This window comes from Myotis yumanensis, unplaced genomic scaffold (assembly GCF_028538775.1).
Source record: "Myotis yumanensis isolate MYYU_CA2020_CCGP unplaced genomic scaffold, mMyoYum1.0.hap1 SCAF_3, whole genome shotgun sequence".
In the NCBI taxonomy this organism is placed as follows: Eukaryota; Metazoa; Chordata; class Mammalia; order Chiroptera; family Vespertilionidae; genus Myotis; species Myotis yumanensis.
Window position 1 is genome coordinate 14,764,659 of NW_027223754.1, and position 24,011 is coordinate 14,788,669.

General features: G+C 38.1%; 1 protein-coding gene across 3 annotated transcripts in view; it reads left to right on the forward strand.

Moving 5' to 3' along the window:
- DLC1 (DLC1 Rho GTPase activating protein) overlaps positions 1-24,011 on the forward strand; it is a 368,479-nt gene that overhangs the window by 12,731 nt on the left and 331,737 nt on the right. For all 3 annotated transcript variants that reach the window (XM_070408308.1, XM_070408300.1, XM_070408301.1), the window contains exon 2: positions 2,564-3,709. In XM_070408308.1, the coding sequence (XP_070264409.1) occupies positions 2,687-3,709 (1,023 nt within the window). In that variant the 5' untranslated portion in view covers positions 2,564-2,686. The remainder of the gene's footprint in view (positions 1-2,563; positions 3,710-24,011) is intronic.

A 24,011-nucleotide genomic window follows, 5' to 3' on the forward strand; every position in this document is an offset into this window, starting at 1 on the left:
CTCAACCACTAGGCCATACCGGCCAGGCTAGAAATATAATTTTTAATAAGGCATTCTGATGAGGTGGTCCCTAGGGAAAGTCAGAACTTTGACAAAGACTTCACATCTTCCTGGCAGGATGGCGTCTAATCAATTCAGATGACTTAGAAAATGAGGCCAATAGGCTGAGACGTGATTGGAAAGAATCCAGTGTTCCATCTCATTAATATTCTGTTCAGCCTTTAGATCATGGAGGCAGATTTTAACATGAATGTTCTAACTCCGAATTTAAATAGGAAGTATGAATATAAAAGTTTGTGGAGATAATTTTTTAAAATCTATCAGACCACAGGATATTATGGGATGAACACTCAAAATGTAGTGATGGTTGTCATAACAATAATTAGGACATTTTTCTTGAAAGAAAAGACAGTATACATTCACAGGAATAATTTGAAAATAATCAAAAAACCTAGATTAGAAATTAGGACAGAGTAATTAAGACTATGTTGGAAATATCTAATTTATAATCTCTCTTTGTAGCTAGATTGTCTCAGGACTTGTTGAACTGTCTTCCTTTGACATAAAAATATTGACATACTTGCCAAGGTTGAGTAAAATAAGTTAGTTAACATTAAGATAAGGTCTTAAAGGCAAAATTTAGTGTAATCTCTTCTCTAAGGGGTTAATAAAACTCTATTTCTTCTTAGTAAAAGAAATGAAGCCAGAATTCAGTCTCAACTGAAATGTAAATGAGGCTTAGGAATGACACAGTAATACCACTTGGCATTTCTTAAGTTAGCCCTCTCTTTCTACACTGGATAAAAATAAAGAAAAGAAAGCCTCTAAAACAGAACCTCCCTATTACAACCCAAATTTGCCCATAAAAGCAAAATTTTTCTGACCTGCATCTATGCATTTTTTCCACTTTCTGTAGCCTCCCACACTGCAATGACTTATGCATGGGATTCGGGGTCTTTCTATTTTCTTCTGCGTGGAGACTGAAGGCCCACATGGAAAATGTGAATGCTGACCATTTTCAAAGATGATCACAGACCTCTGAGGGCACCAAATAATATCCAGAAAGGTATCTGGTCAGACTGAGGAACCAATTTCTAGTACATTCCTTAACTTCACTGGTCTTCACAGGATGGGAATATTTACCTTTCTGGCATGTGCTTAGAGCTTAGTCAGAATAGCTTGAAAGTTTTGGTGAGGAGTCAGTTCTTTTCAATAGCCTGAAGTGACCCAAAACCAGCACCACAGTTAATCTTGTTTACAACTGAAATCAATAAGCCAATCCATGTTATGTGCTGAAAGTCCCAATGTGGAGTCAAAACTAGAAGTGTCTGCTTTTTGAATGGGATTTTTCTTTTACAGTCCATGAATTTGCTTTCATTACAGAACAACATTTTGTAAGGCTGAGTTTACGCTGGTATAATTTGTTTCCTTTAACTAAGGGTTTGAATAATTCAAGGTAAAAAGTATGGATACCAAGAATGTGTTTATATTCTGACCTTATCTTATGCCTGGTTTTCTTGTTTACTTAAATCTTTATGACCAAATTCTAACAGAAGTATACAAACTAAACTCCATGCAAGCCAAAGAGACTGAAATTTCTGAAGAATTATCCCAATTGTCTTATCATTCTCACATCTTCCTTTTGGTTCCCCTGAATTCCTGCCTACGGAGTTTAGATTTTATACATACTGCAGATATGTGGAAGGAAGGGGTGGAGGTAGGATCTCATTGCACAGAGACAATGAAGTGTGTTGGCTATCTCATCCTGGCCTTAGAACCAGGGCCTAGTTTGACTACTGGCTTACTTCCTAGATGTATCTATAACCATGAACAAGTGATTTAATTTCTCTTAGCCTCAATAATGCTAGCTAGAGCCAGTAGTAGCAGGAATACTATGCATGTAAATGTATTTATCCTGAGGCATTGTAAATGGTATGTGCTATGCTTTCTTATCCATGAATTATGTGTTAATATGAGCTAAACTGGATTATTTCATGTTTCTTAGTCACTCCCTGGAGTGAATACATCCTGAGCATTTGGGATCTGTATTAGCTCTTTCACACACTAATACATTACAAATGCTGTCTCTATAGCTCAAATTTTGCATGAACAGTTCCCTGGTGGCCTTTGTTGAAATTCAAACCAAACAGCAAATAGATTTCTGTCAAGACTTGTGTTCACAAAAGTAAACGAGGAAAGCATGTAAGCGAGCACAACAAGTTTCTTGCAGTGAATTTTATCAAGTATTGCAATCCCAATATTTTCTTACTGAAGTTTTCAATGTTCAATAGTTATATCTTTATTCATTAATAGATGGATCAATCCAGCTGCCTTTTAAAATACTGTCAATGATTTTTTATCATAAATATCCAATGTGAAATTTTCTCCTTATATCAAGCTGCTTCTTAAAGAAGTAATACTATTAAAGTTATTAAACAGAAATTTTACAAACTCTCTAATTTAATCTTTCTAGCATAGATTAAGGGCTCTCTTTTCCAAGTTATATTTTCATTTTAGAATCATGTCCTGAACTATATATATATATTTTTACATTTTTTAATAGGTGGTGAAATGAGAACACTCATTCTCTTCCTCAGTCAGTGAATTTGAAGTTCTTTCATCAAGTTCCATCTCCTTTTGTCTCACATGGAATGTATTTCTGTATCTGTTGTTAAACTACAATGACATGTCTGTAGCTATCAGGAAGAGAAGCTGGGAAGAACATGTGACCCAATGGATGGGACAGCCTTTTAGTTCTGATGATCATAACACAGCATGTCATCATGGACTCGTAGCTGACAGCTTGCAGGCAAGTATGGAAAAAGATGCAACTCTAAATGCGGACCGCAAAGAGAAGTGTGCTTCACTACCGGACTGCTGCCATGCATCAGAGCTGAGAGATTTTCCTGGGAGGCCAATGGGTCACATTTCAAAGGAGGTGGATGAAAATGACAGCCAGGAAGGTGAAGATCAGTTTCTTTCTCTGGAAGCCAGCACGGAAACACTAGTGCACGTTTCTGATGAGGATACCGATTCTGATCTGTATCTTACAGATGATAAACAGATTTTAACTTCCCAAGGGCACGGAACCTCAGACCAACATAGCGTCAAAGGAGCAGGCTCCTTCGTCGAGACGCTGCCTATCACGGAAACAAACCAGGATTCTTACAACTCCTGGGGAGTGGCTGGTGGAGCTGAATTAGCACTGGTAGAAGAAAGTGGGGAGAGGAAAGTTATTGACATTATAAGTAAAAGCCTGGAGCTTTGTAATGATATAAGCTTAAGTGAAATAAAAGATGCATCCCAAACACATGTATGCGAGTCGTTGAATGTGAACGATATTGTGCCTGAGAAGCAATTGCTTAATTCTGCTGTAATTGCTCAGCAACGAAGGAAACCCGACTTCCCTAAGGAGGAACATGAAAGAAACACCTGCTGTGTAGTACAAGATGAGTTTTTCGCTAGCCCTTGTGCAGACGGGGGACTGCCATTATCAAAAGCAGATCCTGGGGGCTGCCTTCTACAGCCTCCTTCCTGCCCTGGTGGAATGTCCGTTGAAAATGGCCTGCAGAAGAGTGGTTTCTCAGAACATCAAAACAAAAGTCTTCCAAAGGTCAGCTCTGGAGATGGCATGCGGTGTTTACACTTAAAGGAACCTCTGACCACCCAGGAACCCACAGATAATCAAGTCAGACTTCGCAAGAGAAAGGTAAGACACGTGCACAGATTATCTAGCTTTTGGAATGTTGTAAATATCCTTGTTTCCATCACTTATTATTTTGGTAGCATGAAAGGGATATGTAGATGTTTCTTTTCCCCTATACTGTAGCTGTGTGACTCAAAGAGTATCTTCTTGGGGAAACCATCAAAATATATAAAAATTAAAATATAATAACCTATCCAGTTGACTAATAATATGTATAATGGTTTATGAACAATCTATTCTGAGACTGTATTGAAGACAGAATTGGTTTCACTTTCTTCAATTGGAATTAAATAACATGAGAAAGCTCACTGTTCAAAGCCCATCTAAAGAGTAACCTCTATTTTTTTTTTAATTTAATAACATTTATTTGGGTTTGTTTCCTTTTCCCTCTGAAAAGCATATTTTATCAAAGAAAAATGGCATAAATTACATATTAAAAATGACCCCTTTATATATATAAAGGCAACAGTACCCCTGCCCCCAAAATATGCTGATATTATTTTAAATGTTACCCTGGCACATTTGTTATCGATGGGCATATCAACTTTTCTTTAACTCTTGACCCTAAAGGTAATAACTGAAATTAATTATTTATGCCCAGGTCCCCTGACTAATCCTGTAGATGCCCTGCTCCCCTAAGTAGTTTCTGGGTGAGGGAAGCAAGGATTTGAGTGGGGCTACATGAAGCATGGGTTAGTTAGTGAACTCTTGAACAAAGTTTGCCTTGCTTTTAGGATTTTTCTAAAAATCATCCCACAATGTAGTGCTCTATAATCCTGATGTAAATATAAATACAATTTCTTCTATAAATCCAATGTGGCCATTGGCATTGCAAAACAATGCAGATTGGACACTTTAGTGTGACATCCTTGCCCCTCTTTCAATATAATAATAATCCATAATTGCAATTCTAACAAAGCTAATGTTCTCAGTTCTGTTCAACTGAGCTGTCTACAATGAGGACTAAAAATCTCCCACTCTCTTTATGGTGAAGAAATCTGGTTTCCATAAACTGTGGTTTCGCTAACAAACTAGATCAGTGACATGTCATAAGTCAGTTTAAGTGAAGTCAAACACTTTACAGCAAAGATCACTGTGCTCCAGCTATCTGCCAGCAGATCATTCTGTGCTTCTGGCCAACTCTTCCTGCCTTATATAAGTTGTAACAAAATGCTAATGCTCCATAAAGTTGTTCAGATTGGAATGTTCAGCTCACCTTTTTGGAAATTTCCATATACCCTATCAAATCTGTTGGAGGGAATGCAATAATGACATAAGAAAGTATTAACCGACCTATGACATAGCTCCCCGAAAATAAGACAAACCCTGCCCAACTGCCGACAGAAACATTAAACATTCCAGAAACATATGCTCACCACTTGGACATTTATATCAATACTAAGAATGCTGGAAAGAATTTGCTCTTGGACATGTCACTATAGCATGGTTGCATTATGAGAGCTGTAATTATATCCCATTTACAAGTTCTAACTTAAATACTCTATTTTAAGCATTTCATCATTCTGGAGTGCTATAGCATTATCTGGAGGAACATTTACTCTGACTCTACAACTCACTTGCGATGCCTGGTAATAAACAGTTTTAATAACAAAATTTTCTGTTTGGAATTTACTCTGGAAAAGTATGGTTATAGGAGAAGCCTCTAGAATCAAAATGTGTAGGAATTTTTGTTCTATTTGATACTGTTGAGTTAAAATACCTTTGTCTTGGCAACTGGCCATTTTAGAACTTTACCAAAAGAAATAATAGAACAATTTCATAAAAAAATATATATGCACAAAGATGTTCATAATTGTATTGTGTATTAGTGACAAAAAAAGAAAAAAGCAAATTTCCACCTATAATGTTTAATTATTGCTTATAATGACATGTATATGCCATAGTTAATAATAAAATTTTATGTATAAACAAGGGTACAGTTTGGCATGCCATGCAATCATTAAAAAGATGGAGTGAGATCCATGTACACTAACTGATTGATGATGTTCATGGCATCGTATATCTGGGAAAATGACAATGGAAGAGCAATATGTGTAGCATATCTCAACCGTATATGAAAAAATGTGAGGATGCAGATATATAGATATAGATATAGGTATAGATATATAGATATAGGTGACATATAGATATAGGCATAGATTTGATATAATTATATGCATGGATTTAAACTCTCTATGAATAAATAGGAATACATCAAATCCTAGCTAAACAGGCACAGAATTGTTAATAGCAGTTACTTTAAGACAATAGAATCAAAAGGGTAGAAGCAGGGGATTTTCACTTTTTACCCTATATAACTTTTATAAAAGGTCATAGAATTGTGGGTGAAATGCATATAACTAATGGAAGTACAAAAATATAATATTAGATATACAAACTACTTGAAGCATCTTTTGAGGGCACTAAAGAATCCTTTATCCAGTTATCATGTGTACTATTACTTTTATGAAATGGAAACAAATATTTAAAGTTTTTCAAAATATTAACAAGAGTTTCAATCAACTACTCAATCCTAATGCCAAGTTTAAAACAGTAAGACTTTTGGAGAGATAGGCGAGCCACATTTTCATGCCTAAGGTATTAATTAGGTGCCAGATTCGGAAAAGACTTTGCTCAATTGTCTCTATCATTTATACTATTTGTCCGCTATTGCTATGGTGACAGCTTTAAGATTAGAGCTTGGAAAGGTAATATAGAATTTGAGCTAATAACATTTTAGTTAGAGAACTTTAATCAGCTCATTATCTGATGGTCGTGTGAGTGAACCAAACCCTCCACTGAATTTATGAGCATGAGTTTTGGGGGGCTTTGCTTTTTTGGGGTCAGCATTCAATCAAGATTCTAAGACTTGAAAAAAAAAACCTGAAAACAAAAACAGAGCTTAAAAGAGTGATCCTTAGAATGTACTGAAATTGCACTCAATTATCATTTCTTGAAACCTATAAATCTTGGCAGGCATTTATTATACTATATATTTTTTCTTCTTTTCCAATGAGATTTTTTTTGCCATCAGGATAGCCACACATGTATTTTTTTTAGGAGTTTCCATTGGAGAGGACTGCATTTGTAGTATATGTAAATATTAACCTTTTAAACTAACAATTCCCCTAAGTATGATGAAATATATCATTAAAGTGAAGCCACTGAAATCAAAGGAAAACCAAATAGATTATGAGCAGACAGTAGAAATGAGCCCTCCAGAAGGCTGAGTGGCATAGGACCAGAGCTTATAGGGTGTGGGTGGGTCTTTGGGGTAAGGCAGCTGGTTAAGAGCAATTCTCAGAGACAAATTCCAAAGCAATCTGGGGGAGGGAGACAGTCTAAGAAGTGGTCTCTGTAAACCAAATGAGATGTGAAGATGGAAAATATCTAGGGCAAGACTTGAGGTTAAACCTTTTTTAGAGAACTCGTGTATTTGTTCTTGATGGTGGTTTACTAATTAAAGAGAAGCCAGCATCCAGTCTTCTCTGGGGGCTATTTAAATAGTTCCCAAATTTTTGAATAACCATAATAGTTACACAAATGTATGAACAGATTTTCATTTGCTCACATAAAACATAATCCGTATCACAAAGCAAAATAAACTCCAAAAGAGAATGCAAACACGGTCTGAACTTTGAGGAGACACCTAATTGCACATTTGAACACAAACCTCATCTTCCAACAATGAACTAGATTGTATCATTTATGCTACAGATCTGCCTGCCATCACAGAAAACCAGCATAAAAGTGCCTTGAACATCTTTCTCTCACGTACACATAATAATTGTATATAAGCAGTTCTCCATCCAGGTGTAGGCTCTATGTTTCAAAACCCTCGACCAGGGGTGGGAACTGTCCAGCCCATGAACCATATAAGGCCTGTGAAATCATTTGGTCTGGCCCAGTCAAGGCATTAGGGGTGAGTTAATTAAAGGTTTGACCAAATACAGCAAGCTAATTTTTAAGTTGATAATTTGTATGGCCTGAGAATGATATCATATATCCAAATGGCCCTTGGCAGGAAAAAGGTTCCCCACCCCTGCCTTAGACCCCTTTTATCTAACTGCTCTGCCACCTTGAGCCTTTATTAATATTCAAGTCCATGGGAAGAAGGGTGGGAATGGCCACACTTCTGTGTGAAGGTAGGCCCAGAAGGTGCACACTTTTTTTTTTTCCAGAGAGGAAGGGAGGAGAGAGAGATAGAACCATCGATGATGAGAGAGAAGCATTGATTGGCTGGCTCCTGCACGCCCCCTACTGGAGATTGAGCCTGCAACCCAGGCATGTGCCCTAGCCAGGAAGCATGTGCCCTGACCAGGAATTGAACCTCAACCTCCTGGTTCATAGGTCAATGTTCAGCCACTGAGCCATGCTCGCCGAGTGGTACATGTTTCTTTTCCCTTCATATTTCATGTGCTAGAACTTAGCTTCGTGGCCACACCCAGCACTCATGGCTCAGAAATGGGAGGCTGCATTTTGGCCAGCAGCTGTCTGCTAAAGACTCTATTATAAAGGAAGAGATAACTCACCACATAAATATGTTAATGAACAATATCTCAACATAAATATATTCCAGTATATTGAGTTGTGCAAGGAATAAACAAGCTGCATATATGTTCGGTGGCATTCTGTACAAACACCTGGTGCTTTAATTTCACACTGCAGAATACCTTTCCATAGTAGGAAACTCTTTTGTTTGTTGAAGTGATAGTTATCAAATGCTGCACTTTTTCTTGTGGAAAAATTGCCCAGGAGCTAAAATTATACTGTATATACTGTAGTTCATCTCTGAACATTAATTACCAATGACTGACAAAAATCAAATGTTTTCTTTTTACCCTATTTTTAAAATATGTGTCAATTTGGTAAAAGCACACCTCTATCTAAAACAGTGGTTCTCAACCTTCCTAATGCCGTGACCCTTTAATACAGTTCCTCCTGTTGTGGTGACCCCCCATTTCATTGTTACAAATTGAACATAATTAAAGCATAGTGATTAATCACAAAAATAATATGTATATATGTATTTTCCAATGGTCTTAGGCGACCGCTGTGAAAGGGTCGTTCGACCCCCAAAGGGGCCGCGACTCACAGGTTGAGAACCACTGATCTAAAAGAACCTTCTCATTCCTTTCTATGACTTTCTTGTTTCTTCTATCTCCTGAATGCCTCTATGTAAGCCGTGTAACATTGACTCATGGTGACACAAAGAACACAGTAAATTATGCAGGAGATAGAATGGACCAAGAATGAAGGCCAGATGAAAGAATATAAAAGGGAAGGAAAAACTTGTCTAAGAAACAAAGACAAAAAAGATGGTTAAGACTCCAAAAATGTATATTGAGTGATAGCAAGACTGCTGGAAGAATTAGAGTTTATCAATAAGCCTGATATTAGAGGACATAGAGAGAAGGAATAGAAAGTGGGCTAAGTATATATAGTGTGGGGCAAAAGTAGGTTTACAGTTGTGAGTACACAAAACATAGAGTTTATTCTCGTATGATTACTTATTGATTATTGCATTATTTTCCATGCAAACATCTGTAAGCCTACTCTTGCCCCACCCTGTATAGCTTGTAGATAGATTCATAATAACAGTATAATTTACACTAAGGGCCTATTGAGCAGATGGTATTGTTTTGTTTTGTTTTAATATATTTTTATTGATTTCAGAGAGGAAGGGAGAGAGATGGAAACATCAAAGATGAGAGGATCACTGATTGGCTGCCTCCTGCAAGCCCCCCACTGGGGATTAAGCCCGCAAACTGGGCTTGTGCCCTGACCAGGAATCAAACCCTGACCTAGTTCATAGGTCGACACTCAACCATTGACCCACACTGGCCAGGCCCCACTCTGTCTTTTCTGGTTAATGTCACTTTGAAGAAGTTTGGAATGAAGTGGAGAGGAGATGACAAGAATAACAGAATAAGAAAATGAACAGACTAAGAGGATAGGAGAGTAAGGGAGTTTGCTGAGAGAGTATCAGACAACAATAAATTTCCTTTTGATTTCTATTGTGAAAACCACATAAAGTAGGGAGCTTTGTTGCCAGGTGCCTTTAAGGGGGAAAAATATCCTCTGAATGAAAGCAATTAGATCTGAACTTCTCTTGTTGCAGCTATTTTTTTAAGTAGTTATGAAGTGTGATGGGCCTCCGTTCCAACAGAGACTTGGACCAAAACTGCAGATTTACATTATTAGCAACAAGATCATTAATAAGTTCACATTTACCCAACATCAGTTTTTATTAGAGCACGAATTAATACATTTTTATGATGTTATTTTAAATAATTAATAGGTATTCCAGAGCCAATTGCACCTTAGAGGCTATGGTAACAGTGAAACATTTAGTTTCTTCCGCATGGATTTCTGTTACCATAAACCAGGACCAACTTATTAATCTTTTAATACCAACAAAACCACCATAGATGTTGGCTGCCTCCCTCGAAGAAATGCCAATATCCACAAAAGTTGGGATAACTAGCATACCCTACATCACAGGGCACTGCCTCTGTTATCTGGACACTAAACCCAATGCTGCCATCAGACTCTGTTTGTTTTCTGGCTCATGTTCTTAGAAATAAGGTCCTTCCCTACTGCCAACATGATCTCTATTCCACAGATAATTTTCTAACTGTTGAGAAAAGTATAGTGCTACGTTGGAGATAACCTCACAATTTTCAAAGGAAACATAAGCAAATAGGAAAGTACACTTGTATTCTTTCTTCAGTTCTTCTCTACATTGGTGTAGGAATAAAACTAGTGATTAATGAACCTCTTCAATTTGGGGTTCTATTTTTTGAGCCAGCGAAACTTCAAAAGGATTTACTGCTTTTTATATACATTACAAGTTAACCCGGATGTTTAAAAGAAATTCAAATGGCATAATTATTTGGTCTAGAAAATGAATAGCTTGGTTTGAGCTTGATTTTCTAACCAAGCGATTAAGCTGGGATGAAGAGAAAGAGCACAATCTAAATTGAAGGTGCTATTTCATCTTCCTGGGCCTTATATGTACCTCAGAAGACTGTTAGGAGCATAAATGAGATAGAAAATGTGATGAAATAGCTACATAGTACAACCACAAGAATGATCCATTTTTTAACCAAAATTTGAGATAAGGATTTGACAGGTAAATAACAGAAGAATTGCAGAATACTATGTGGGAAGAGGTCAAATTCTAGCAAAATCTATATTCACCGCATATTACTTAGCCAGGGTCACTGAGTACTCTAGTTGGAGGTTTGCAAAGTGCTCCGTAGCCCATGGTAAATCTCCACAGCTTCTATCTAGAACAAAATAATCAAGCCAGTGGACTCAAACTGCTTCCCTCACTGAGAGCTTTGTAATCTTGTATGTTACTTACTCTTACTGTGCCTCAGTTTTTTTTATCTGTATAATGGGATACTTCACTCTGTTATTAGGAAAATTAGATAAATGAATATATAAAATAACTAAAACAGTGCCTGACACATAGTAAACACCATGTGACTTTAACTAGTAATAGATGTTATTATTTGTTTGTTTGTTTGTTTACTATATTTGCCCTAGTTATAGATCTGAGAGTAATGTACAAAGCCCAAAACTATGACAGGAAATTTAGGGATAAAATAAGTTTATCTAAAAATATTTTTATATATACATATATAAATCATATGCATATATAAATTAATTTTAAGTACCTTCAGTAAGCAAGCACAATCTGAGATACAGTATTGGGCTCCCTGCAGTAAGTAAGCCTCTTTACTGAGACTTGGAGGAGAGGAAGCGAAAAAACACACAGGAATTAGGTGGAAGCTACCTGCCCCAGGGACATTAGCGAATTGGCTGATGGTGCTCTGCTCCCACGTTTCTAAAGGAAGTGCAAAAGGAAACCAACGGGAAGCAGGCTCAGCTCTGTGATAAATATCACCTTTGAGGCCTGTGGACCATTTTCGCCGCCTCCCCCTCTTCCCCCAAAGGCACAGGAAAGTGGAGTTTGAGTCAACACAGCTGACCAGTGCTACCTTAAGAAACAAACAGTTAAGTATCACAGGAACTCACTCATTTGTGGACTCTAATGAACAACATAAAGTGATGAACAAAAATAGATCCAGATACACAGAAGCATCGAACATACCGTCAAGCCTCAGGGGAAGGCAGGGGAGGGTGGGCGAGGGGGGGTGAGTGGGGGAGATGGGATGGGTAAGAGATCAACCAAAGAAGTTGTATGCATATAATGGACACAGACAGTAGCGGGGTGAAGTCCTGGGCTGGGAGAAGACAATGGGGAGAAAAGGAGACATATGTAATACTTTCAACAATAAAGAATTAAACAAACAAACAAAAAGAAACAAACAGCTGAGCTCTTGAGTGCAGAGCAGTTATTTTTCACAGTATGTAGATGGGACTTTAATTGTTAATTCATTCCTCAATAACATTCTTGGCATTTTGTCTTCATTTTGCGGTAAGGTGGTAACATGAAGTTTAATGGTCTGTCACATGTTCATTTACCCAACAAGCAAGACATTGTTCAGTTGACTAGACTCTGATAGGCAGCAACCTACAAACCAATATGGGATGAGGCGCAGAGAAGTTGCTTTTCATAGGTTCATAGGATGTTCCAGCTGGAAGAGACTTTAAACATCCTTGCTTTTCCCTATAACTAGAATAATGTGTGTGTATTGACAAGGCCAAAGAGCTGTAATTTAGTGTGTTAATAGTGGTATGTTCTGTTATCAATGCAAACTTGCTGCCCTGCAGAGAAGATGCTGAGTTGCATATTATCATGGAAAAGCTATAATTTTAAAGTAATCAGGAAGAATTGGCCAACAGCGCAATGGAACATAAACCTAATATTAAGGGTTTTTTTGAATGATGAAAGGAAATGTTTTATCCTTCTATTTCAGACATTTGTCCACTTTATGTGCGGGGGGGGGGGGGGGTGTAATATGGCTTTAAGAATTTAACTACCATTTCAGGTATATGCTGACAAAAATATAAAATAAAATTTTAACTGAAAAGAGAATCTAAAATGAAACTTGCTCTTCTCAGCTTCTCCTGGCTTCTAGGTTTATAATAAAAAGTTGCTGTTTCCTGAGGCATGATTTTCATTTAATTCAATTATTCTGTATTCTTTTCCTGTGATCAACCTAGACTTTTATCATAAATATTATCTCTATCCACTTAGAAGTTACAAAGTGCTTTCTCTCAGATGTCCACAGTGTTTGGGTTGAGGCATGATAATTTTAAACAAGCTGAAAAGTATTTCAAACAAGTTCCGTACTGTGAGCAATCATTAAGAAGGCCAGGGGAGAAAGGCAGCTAGACTGTGAATTTCAGTAGGATCACCATGTGATTTTTTTTAAAACATATTAGTAATTATGTAAATCACTAAATTTTTATACTGAAAATTCTGTCTAGACTAGAAACAAGAAAGCATGCTCAGCTATATGTTAGCCTATTCTGGGCAATTTAAAGTGGAAATAAATCTGTTTCTCCCATTTTCATATGCAATCACTTACGGTTATTGTAATCCTAAATTTCCCACCCTGACCACTGAGACCATTTATTTTCTTAATAGAGAATAAATAGGCAATCAGTGTATTGCTTACAGTCAGCCAGCTGATGGTGAAATTTAATTACTAACTTTCCCATCACTCTTTTCAGTTTGAAGAAGACCAAATTTACTCGAGAGGTGTCAATAGATAAGTCAGTACATTGATATAGTGAGTGATGCCTGTGGCTGGCTGCTCCATATTTGTGCCTCTGATACTCCTTCCAAGATCAGAGGGGCTGCACAATAGGAGATGGAGCTCTGGTATAGTGTGGAGAGTCACAGCAAACCTTCTTAAAGGCTGGGGACGTATAGAAAAACATGATTGCTGCAGGCTCAGGGAGGGGACATTTCTATGCTGTGTGTTATCAACCTACATTAAAGTCACTTCAAATCCATTGTTTATGCTGTGAGACTGAAACAGAATACTGCGAATAACAAAAAAAAAGGGCTACACAGGTTTTCTATACAATACAGGTGCTCAGGGAAGAAAAATAAAAGTCAGTCTCTACTAAGTAGAAAATAGTAGAAGTGTGTGAATAGAACCCAGGAACACTGCTATTGGAGGGAAGATAAAGGAGCCACAAAGTCACACTTAAAATGCCAAAGAGGTGAATAATCCCCTTGCCTAGGGATTTATGTGGTGGTGGTTCTACCTTTCCAATCCAGGGGAGTTATAGGTGACTGTGTTCCCAAGTAATTGCTACCATTTCAACCACTTAACAATAAAACTTGATTCCGGAAGAACAATTAGCAAATTATCAAATAGCGCCCACTGAGGTTGCCCTCCAGGCCACTTTCAGAGGCCGGGTCATCTGTCTTCTGCATGTTAGTCATTAAGCACCTGCCTGCTGTGGCCAGTGGGCACCCAGGTGAGAAGCAGCCGACATGCACTGCCATTCATTCTCCTGGAGGAACTGCTCATGTTCAAAGTGACATATTTCCCTTCTCCCACTGCTGCTGCCTTCTTGCTTTCTGCACGAATCCCCTTATCACTTTGAAAACACCCTTCTGCACTCCTAACCTTCTCTTTGAAACCAAATGAACTTAAACAGGTACATACAATTAAGAGTGGGCCGTGCGCAATATCCACCACCCAATGTCCAGCCCCATTCTTTCCCTTCGGAAGGAAGGCAAAATATCCAGATTTCCTGGGCCACAATGCAAATGAACGTGCAGCCATAGCTCTAGGAACTAAAGGAAAGCAATCCATGCAAAAGTTATATTTCACAAATTCAAAATGTTCATTCAAACCTGCTGTTAGATTTGTATTGTTATGGGACTATACGTACCTGTGGCTAGTCCTAGTTTTAGAAAGTTCGATGAAACCTTAGAATGCAGAAATGCACCTGTGCATTTGGCAGGTGTTAGTGATGGTTTTGAAAATAGCAATTCTACATCCTCAATATTTCTCATCCCAACCTCTTATATCCCCCACCATCTCTTGCTCTAATGACTGCAGCAACATCCTAACAGTTTCTTTGGAGTCAGTCCTAATCTCCCAACCATCTATTCTCTGCACTGCATTCCAAATTATTTTTATACAATGCAAATCTATCCCTCTCCCCTCCACAGATTTAAAATGCCAATATTCTAGCCTGGTTGGCGTGGCTCAGTGGTTGAGTATCAACCTATGAACCAGGAAGTCAAGGTTCGATTCCCAGTTAGGACACATGACGGGGGTTGCGGGCTTGGTTCCCAGTGGGAGTAGCCAATCAATGATTCTCTCTCAACATGGATGTTTCTATCTCTCTCTTCCTCTTCCTTCCTCTCTGAAATAAAAAATATATTTTTTAAAAAAATTAAAAAATAAATAAAATATTAATATTCTAGACACAGTTTTCAAGGACAGTCACAATCTGGGCCTTGATTGCCTACGAACTGTAATTTTTGTGCATTTCCTCATCATGTTTTACAGCCACATGAAACTTCTCTGCATTACTCATCATTCTCTCTCATCCAGAAAGTTCTCCCCAGACCACCTTTCTACTCTTGCCATTCCTTAGGTTTCATCTTACATGTCATTTCCCCCAAAAAGTCTTCTCTGAACCCCTCAGACTGAATTGGGACCTCCTTCCTGATGTTCTCTGTGGTACTCTAAGCCCTTGTGTGGACCCTAGCATAGCGCCACACTGTGTTGAAATGATCTATTCATGTATCCATGTTGTAGTGGTGTAATGGTGCCCTCCCCCTCCCCCTCTCCCCCCGCCCCCCCAAAAAATAGTACGTGCATGTCTAACCCCTGGACCCTGTGAACATGACCTTATTTGGAAAAAGGGTCTTTGCAGATGGAATGAAGTTAAGGATCTCAAAACAAAATTATCCTGGACTAGCTGGGTGGACCCTAAATCCACCGCCAAGTGTCCTTATAAAAGACAGAGAGGAGAAAACACAGACACAAGGAGAAGGCCAGGTGGAGATGAAGACAGGCATTGGAGTGACGCAGCCACCAGCCCAGAAATACCTGAAGCCATCAGAGCTAGAAAAGGCGAGAACAAATCCTGCCCTGGAGCCTCCAATACAGTACAGCCCTGCCAACTCCCTTTCATCTCTAATGCCAGGGGCTGCAAGAAAAATTTTTTTTTTCGTTTTAAGGCACTAAGTTTGTATGTGTAATTTGTTACAGCAGCCTCAGAGAACTAGTGCACATACCTACATGCCGAACTAAATTACTCGAAGGCAGGAACTAGCATACTCATAACTTACTCACCAATGTCCTCTGAATGCCGAGCACATGCATGGCCTCCAGTGTGCGCTTATTACACTTCTGTAGAATGGGTGTGTGAGTGAAGACAAGCACGGAATTCTGAGCATCATCCTAGTGCACATAATAATTACTCTTTTTACTGTCTTCTTGTTTCAATAAAATCTCTTAATCATCTCGGGCTATATTTTCTCATCTTTAATTTGAACTGATAGCTCTTTGGAAATTTTAATAAAAAATAAATGTAAACTATAGCGAGTAATATGAGGACATTTCTACATAAAAATGAACCTTTTTTTGTTTGAGGGTTTGCCTTTAGATTGGAGCTGAGAGTTTATACCTGTAACCAGAGCAAAGGTGAAGAATATGGAGAATGTTCTCTGCTTGTAACTCTGCTAGTCACATGCTCATGCTTTATAGATGCAATTCTCTTGTATTCCTCTGAGAATACTAATTATAATAGTCATTTCATATGAGGCTTAGAGGTTTTTAATGTGTTGTTGGTATTACCTTTTTGTACAGCAGTCTGTTTCCCTGCTACTGATTTTTCTTAAAGTTTCAGTGATTTCAGTTGACCTTTCCAGGTTCTGACTAAAGAAAATTGGTTAGAATAGGTGACTGGCGTGTGATCTCTCTGTGATTCTTGTAGGAATATACTATTTATGTTCTCCACTTCTCATGTGTCCATCCTATGTATATGCTCAATTCGGCATGAGGAAGAACTATAAGAAATTCCTTGCTATCTTTTTGGATTCCATTTATTCTACATGGTATAATCAGATTTAACCTTTGTAAGGAAACTTCAGCATAAGTTATTTCCCTTCATAGAAAAGCTAACCAATCTCTTGATTTTTTTCAGATGAAGACCATATTCCCCAGCTTGTATTTTAAAGTCCCCTATATTTACTCTTTGCTAAAATGTTAAGCTTATTCTCAGTTCTCTAATGAGTCCGGTAGCAATGCACTACAAATCCTTACTCTCTGACCACCATGTGCTCTGAGGGTGTCTTAGCAGTCACTCCGTACACCTATTGCCTCATTCCAGCATTTACTACTTAACAGTTTCAAACTCACACAATTTTCTTGAAGTTCCCAAATCCACATATTCCTTCCCCTCTCCCTGAAAAATGTCTTCACTGAGAATAAAAGTAAAATGAGTGAAAGTTAATAATTCTTTTCAACTTGATAGAGGATGAACCTAATAAACGCCAGAATTTGGTGGTCCTTTATGCACATTGAGGACAGAGGCTGTGTACTTCCCCTGTGTAGTCTCAGGGATCAACATGGCACAGTGAGAAACAGGAAGTTGTCTAGGGGATGGATGGGTGGGTGGGTGGGTGGGTGGATGGATGAATGAGTGAGTCTGTACTCCCCAAAGATTGACTACAAAATTGTCTCCATTCAGTAAGATGATGTGGGAGGAAAGCACAAAAACCCTTGCTATGTGTCTAAAAGAAGGAAAGACGATTCACTCACCATGATGTCTTCCATGTGCTTGACCCTGATGCTGTCATCTTCTTTGATTTCACATACATGAAGGAATCTGTCCTACAACAAAATTATAATTATTTTCATAAACATATTTATGTTCATTTATTCACTCATTTAGCTTTTTTATTCTTAACCATCTAACATTTGGGCATTATGTTAGTTGCCTGATAATCAGAGATGAATAAGTTACTGTCATTCTCCTCATGAAACTCAAAAAACTTGAAACAAAAATATTCATAACAACATTTATGGTGCATGCTCCGTTAGTGTGGTGACCATTCATCCTGGTTAGTCTGGACACTCAGGTTTATGCCTGTTGTCCCCACACCCTGACTTCTTAGCCCCCCCCCTTTCACTTTCTAACAGTCTCATTTAGGTGACAAATTACATGGTGAACCCAGTAGGATGTACTAACCATACTGAGAAGAACTGGGTGTGGATATGTACATAAATGTGACTTGTCTCCGCTTCTAAATTTAAACTTCTTAGCAGCATAAGAAAACTATTGAAATTATTAAGAGATATTTGCCTATGTTTTAAATATCCTTAATATTTTGAGAAACTCAGTTACATTTTCTGATAGATAATAAACTTTGACTAACAGGTATAATGCATCAAAAGCATCATGAAAAGTAAAGCTCTTAACTGGATGTTTACAGAAAGTCATGGTAGCTAATATTCACAAAGCAATAAATGATACTAATTGGGTTCCTGAAACAATATTATAATCATTTCTTTTTTATTCTATTTAAGTTCAAAATCATGTAATGCTTATTACTCACTTTTCCCCATCACAATTCACTCCTATACCTTCTTTTTGCTTTAATAAACAATCTACTCACTTTTCTTATCCTGGGAAATAGTAAACATAATGATGACTGTCTATATTAAATACATTTCTATACCACCCATTCAGAATTCAATGGAGAGGTGGTTATAAAATAATGACACATGCATGTAGGAGCTACATGCAATACTAAATTGAAGGAAATGATGATAGCTTAGGTTCATTTTCTTTTTAGAGTCTGCATAATTTCATTATCTCTAATTAGTTTTCCAAGATGACATCCTGGTCTCTTTCACATCACAAATCCAGTTCTTAATGCCACATACCCTACACTAGTCAATCACTGTCTTCAGTCCATAGCATGTTCTTCTAGCAATCTGAGTAGCAGCCTCCGGGTTAGTATCTCCCCCAGTCCCCCCCAGAGCTGAACTACCCCCTGGAGTCTCCTCATCCCTGGAGGAGGTGTTGTGGTTACGGTTATGTCTTCCTTTTCATTGTGGAACTAGTACTGTTTATAATCTTTATTTTCTATGGTTACTATTCATAATAGGGTCTTTATTCACTTTCTCTCTTTAATTCACTAAATAAATCCAAAAATCTTCATGGTTTCTGGGCACATGCTAAGAATAACAGGCAATTCATTATTTTAACCACTATTTTTTAGCCAAAGGCGCGATAGGAAAGATGGTCTTATGCTGGCCCTCAAAAATCAGAAAACTAAAGTCCCTTTGAATCAAAATAAAAAGTTAGAGATTTCTTTACGGTAAAGATTTTCAGAAACAAACTTGAATTATAGGCAACACCTTTTTTTTTTTTTTTTACAGGCATTTTAAACAAATTCAACCCTGACACAACATATTTAAGTCAAAAAGGAAAACCAGCTGCAAATGTTTAGAAATTTACTACTTTTTAAAATTAAAATTATAGTTTAGCCTTCTTTGTCCAAAAAAAAATGCCATTATAATTATGTCATGTCCAAAATATTTTCTCACTCAGTCATTGATGCCTGCACTTTGATTTGGTATAAAATCACAAGAAACTTAGTGACCAAGTAAAAGAAAACCAAGACAAACAATTTGGGGGACTTAATCCCAGAGGCATTTTATTCTAAATAAACCAAATGGACAAATTTTACATACATACTATAGAACAGTAACAATGGACCTGTTATTGTTTCTTACGTTATAATAGAGACGGTACAGAGTTAGTCATGGAAGAGTGCTACTCTTGCCCTACCCGGGTTGGCTCCGTGGATAGAGCATCTGTCTGTGGACTGAAGGGTCCAGGGTTCGATTCCGGTAAGGGCACATGCCTGGGCTGTGGGCTCAATCCCTAGTGTTGATGTTTCTATCTCTCTCTTCCTCTCCTTTCCACTCTGAAGTCAATAAAAATATATTTTTTTAAAAAAGAGTGTTGCTCCTATCCCAGCTCTACAACACTTCTGTCATAGGACAAGTCTGTCCCCTCCAAAGGCTTGTCTCCTCATTATCCAAGGGGGGTTTAATTTAGAAACCTTTCTATTTCTTTCAGCTCCCCACTTCCCTCATTCTCACATACTTGTCTGTTAGCAAATTGTGTTTGTGTCTCAATGTAACGATGGTTGTTTACTTGTCAGTCAGTGTTTACACTCAAGCATTAGAATCTGTCACACACACCACTGTCACTGCAACTGAAGATATAACCGTATCAATAAAAAAAGGACTTTAAAACTTCTCTTCTAAAAATTTGTTTCCTGTTCTATGTGGGTGGTTTCCTCAGAGATTCCACCTGAGCGTTGGGTATATGTCTTAGTCTGCTTAGACTGCTATAACAAAATACCTTGGGCGGGGTGGTTGAAACAAAACTTGTTTCCCCACAGTTCTGGAGGCAAGAAGTCTGAGATCAGGGTGATGGCATGGTCAGCTTCTGGTGAAAGCTCTCTTCCTGGCTCACCGATGGCTACTTTCTCATTGTGTCCTTACGTGGTAGAAAGAAGCTCTGCTTGCTCTTCCTTTGTTTTGTTTTTTTAAATATATTTTATTGATTTTTTACAGAGAGGAAGGGAGAGGGATAGAGAGTTAGAAACATCAATGAGAGAGAAATATAGATCAGCTGCCTCCTGCACACCCCCCACTGGGGATGTGCCCGCAACCAAGGTACATGCCCCTGACCGGAATCGAACCTGGTAACTTTCAGTCTGCAGGCCGAAGCTCTACCCACTGAGCCAAACCAGTTAGGGCTGGCGCTTCCTTTTATTATAAGGATGCTAATCCCATCACAGGGACTCTAAACCTAATTACTGCCCAAAGGCTGGGTGTTAGGGCTGCTACATAATCTGGGGTGACACAAATATTCAACCCACAGAAATGCCTCTCTTAACATATCAGGTCAGCATATCACCCTCCAATCCTGATAAGTCGCATCACATAGCCTGGCTTTTGGTGGTTTTCTAATTCCTTCATATTTGTCTCAACTATAATATCTTTAAGGCAAAGACAGGTTTTTCTTTTTTTCCTGAATCCTTCAGTGACTAACATTCAGGCACTCAGTAGATATCAATTGAGCCTCTGTTTTGCTAAGCAAAATATTTTACAAAAAAATAGTGAATATATTCCTGAGAGATATATACATAGTACTCTGCTATAATGCCCTCATTAAAACGATCAGTATGCTATAACCCAATTTAATTAATAGTCAATTTGTGTGTTTCTTATGCATACAAATCTACTATTAAAAAACAAATGTTTGAATCGCCCCAATTTAGCAAATGGCATAGTTTTGTCCTAGATGTCAGTATTTTTTGCCAATTGCAGGCCAGGGATGGTTCTCCCCAACAAAGCATGACTTAGCAAACCATTAGGGCAGTGGTTCTCAACCTTCCTAATGCCGCGACCCTTTAATACAGATCCTCATGTTGTGGTGACCCCCAACCATAAAATTATTTTCGTTGCTACTTCATAACTGTAATGTTGCTACTGTTATGAATCATAATGTAAATATCTGATATGCAGGATGTATTTAGGCGACCCCTGTGAAGGGGTCGTTCGACCCCCAAAGGGGTCGCGACCCACAGGTTGAGAACCGCTGCTTTAAGGGGTTGCAACCATGTCTTGGGAAACTGAAGCTGAAGACTTCTAGGGATGCAGGCCAAGCCTCATAGTGTGTAGAGAAATCCCAAGGATTAATGGTCATTCATTCAAGATATAGAGGGTGGGGCAAAACCTGGTTTACAGTTGTAGGTATGAGAAAGACAGTTTATTTTTATATTATTATTTATTAATTATTGTATTATTTCCATACAAACAATTGTAAATCTACATTTGCCCTACCCTCTATAATGAATATCTAAGCAAGAATATGGGTTAATTTCATCACGTTTAGAGTGTTATAGAAAACTAAACATTGAATTGAAAACATAAATATTTCTGCAAAATTTCCATCTTCTCACTCCCTTACTCATTCCCCTCCCCCAAGAAAACGAACAATCACTCCCTTCAGTCAATTGACATGTGCATGTATACATACATGTATGTTTGTAGTGAGAACAGTGTTAGTTTTTTCTTGAAGGAGCCTCAGCGACGGACACTGCTCCCAGTCTCTCAACCATTCCCTGGGAAAGTTAAAAATAAGTCCCACTGAAAAAATAAGTTGGCACTTGTTATTTGAGAAAATTGCTTTATTCCAGGAACTGCCTCATGTAGCAGAAATTTATTTACCATCTGTGTGGACTTTAAAAATTTTCCATCTTAACTGATACACAACTGAAATAGAAACAGACTTTCCGTGCGTAGGTTTTCCACAGGCCTCAATCTTTGAAAGGGTGTTAGCTAAGAAACTTTTGGGATTTTTGTGGTCCCCAGCAGGAGACAGCTCCAGGACTGCCTCTTAGCCCTGAGATCTCCTTCTGGGGATGGGCCCCAGGCTGATGTCACCCAGTGAGGTCAGGAGGGACTTCAGGGTGGGGCAGACCAGTAGGGAGGAAGGGGTGGAGGTATCTGCCAGGGAGCATTCCAGAGGTTTTGCTGAAAGGCATTCCTTCTTTTAAATGGCCATTAGAATAGTTACCTAGCACATTATGCTCAAATAATAAAATAAAAATAAAAGTCCCTTGGGCAATAAATTGCCTTTTTCAGAACTGCTTTTAAGTTCTGTTGTCAGATAAGACAAATATGCTTTTCTCTTTTTCAGCTCTATCAAAGGATTATTTTTTTCAAATGTTTTATTAAATTCTTCCACAAGAGGAAGTAACTTTGTTCACTGAGGGGGGGCGGCGGGGGGGGAAATGGGGTTGAATGGGTGGCTGAACACAAGCGGTTTTATTGTTAGGCACTGTTTATATAAACTACAGGAAAATCAAGGGACATCCAACTGCCACTTTTTATACAAAATAAGCTCTCCTGCCCAGATGTTTTCCTACAATACCAGGGGTGGGCAAACTTTTTGACTCGAGGGCCACAATGGGTTCTTAAACTGGACAGGAGGGCCAGAACAAAAGCATGGATGGAGTGTTTGTGTGAACTAATATAAATTCAAAGTAAACATCATTACATAAAAGGGTACGGTCTTTTTTTTTTTTTTTTAGTTTTATTCATTTCAAACAGGCCGCATCCGGCCCGCGGGCTGTAGTTTGCCCACGGCTGTACAATACTGAGCTATTACACCATTATTCCGGATGATAGAAACTAGAGTTGCTTCTATATTCTCTTCACAATTTATGCTTTCCCTCAGAAAATTCAAGAGCTGCACCATTTGTATATCTGTATAGACTTTTGCAAAGCAGTATCACACTTCTCTAGACATGCGCTTTTAACAACTACTATTGGGTCAAATCATGTCAAATTATGTACATTATATATTTCAATAGATTCTTCCAATCATGTCTTATTGCAAATTTAACATACAAACATAAATTTCAATAAAACTTTTAGGATATGGAAAACTACACAACCTACTTACAAGTTACCTTTGCAAATAATTGTAATTCCTACTGTTTGAGTGTTAACTTGTGCCAGCACCAGACTCCGGCCTGTTATATACATTATCTCATTTAATCATCACAACAACTTAAAAATTAGGTACAAATTGGTACATGAAAAAACTGAGGCCTTAACAAATAAGTCACATAATTCCAGGTTACAGAGCAATTAAGTGTGAGAGCAATTAAGTATTCAGAGCTCAACAAGTCAGAGCTCCAAAGCCCATTACTCTGGCCACCGTACACATTACCATGCATTAATGTAAAAACCCAATTCTGCCCGGCCGGCATGGCTCAGGGATTGAGCATCGACCTATGAACCAGAAGGTCACATTCGATTCCCAGTCAAGGCACATGGCTGGGTTGTGGGCTTGCTCCCCAGTAGTGGGTGTGCAGGAGGCAGCTGGTCAATGATTCTCTCCCATCATTGATGTATATACCTCCTTCTCCCTTGCTCTCTCTGAAATCAATAAAAACGTATTAAAAAAAATTGTATGGGATACATAGGATTCTTTTAGAAAAACAGTATTAATCTCAGCTATTAGGGCTTTATTTAAAATATAGAAGACTTTAGAACTTCCAAGACTATTCTTTATTTACAAAAGAAGGAGAGTGGGCCTATGAAAGTCTAAAAAGCAGTGCTTCTATTCAAACTATAATCACTGCCCAGTTCTTCCTCACTCCTAGAAAACTATGCTGCTATACAAAATTTATGAGATAAAAAAAGTTTAAGAGAATGGGTTCCAGAAACTGACGAGAATCCGTTTGATATCTAGATCCCACCACAATTTAGAGCATGACACTGGGCCAGTTATTAGATTTGTTAGTCTC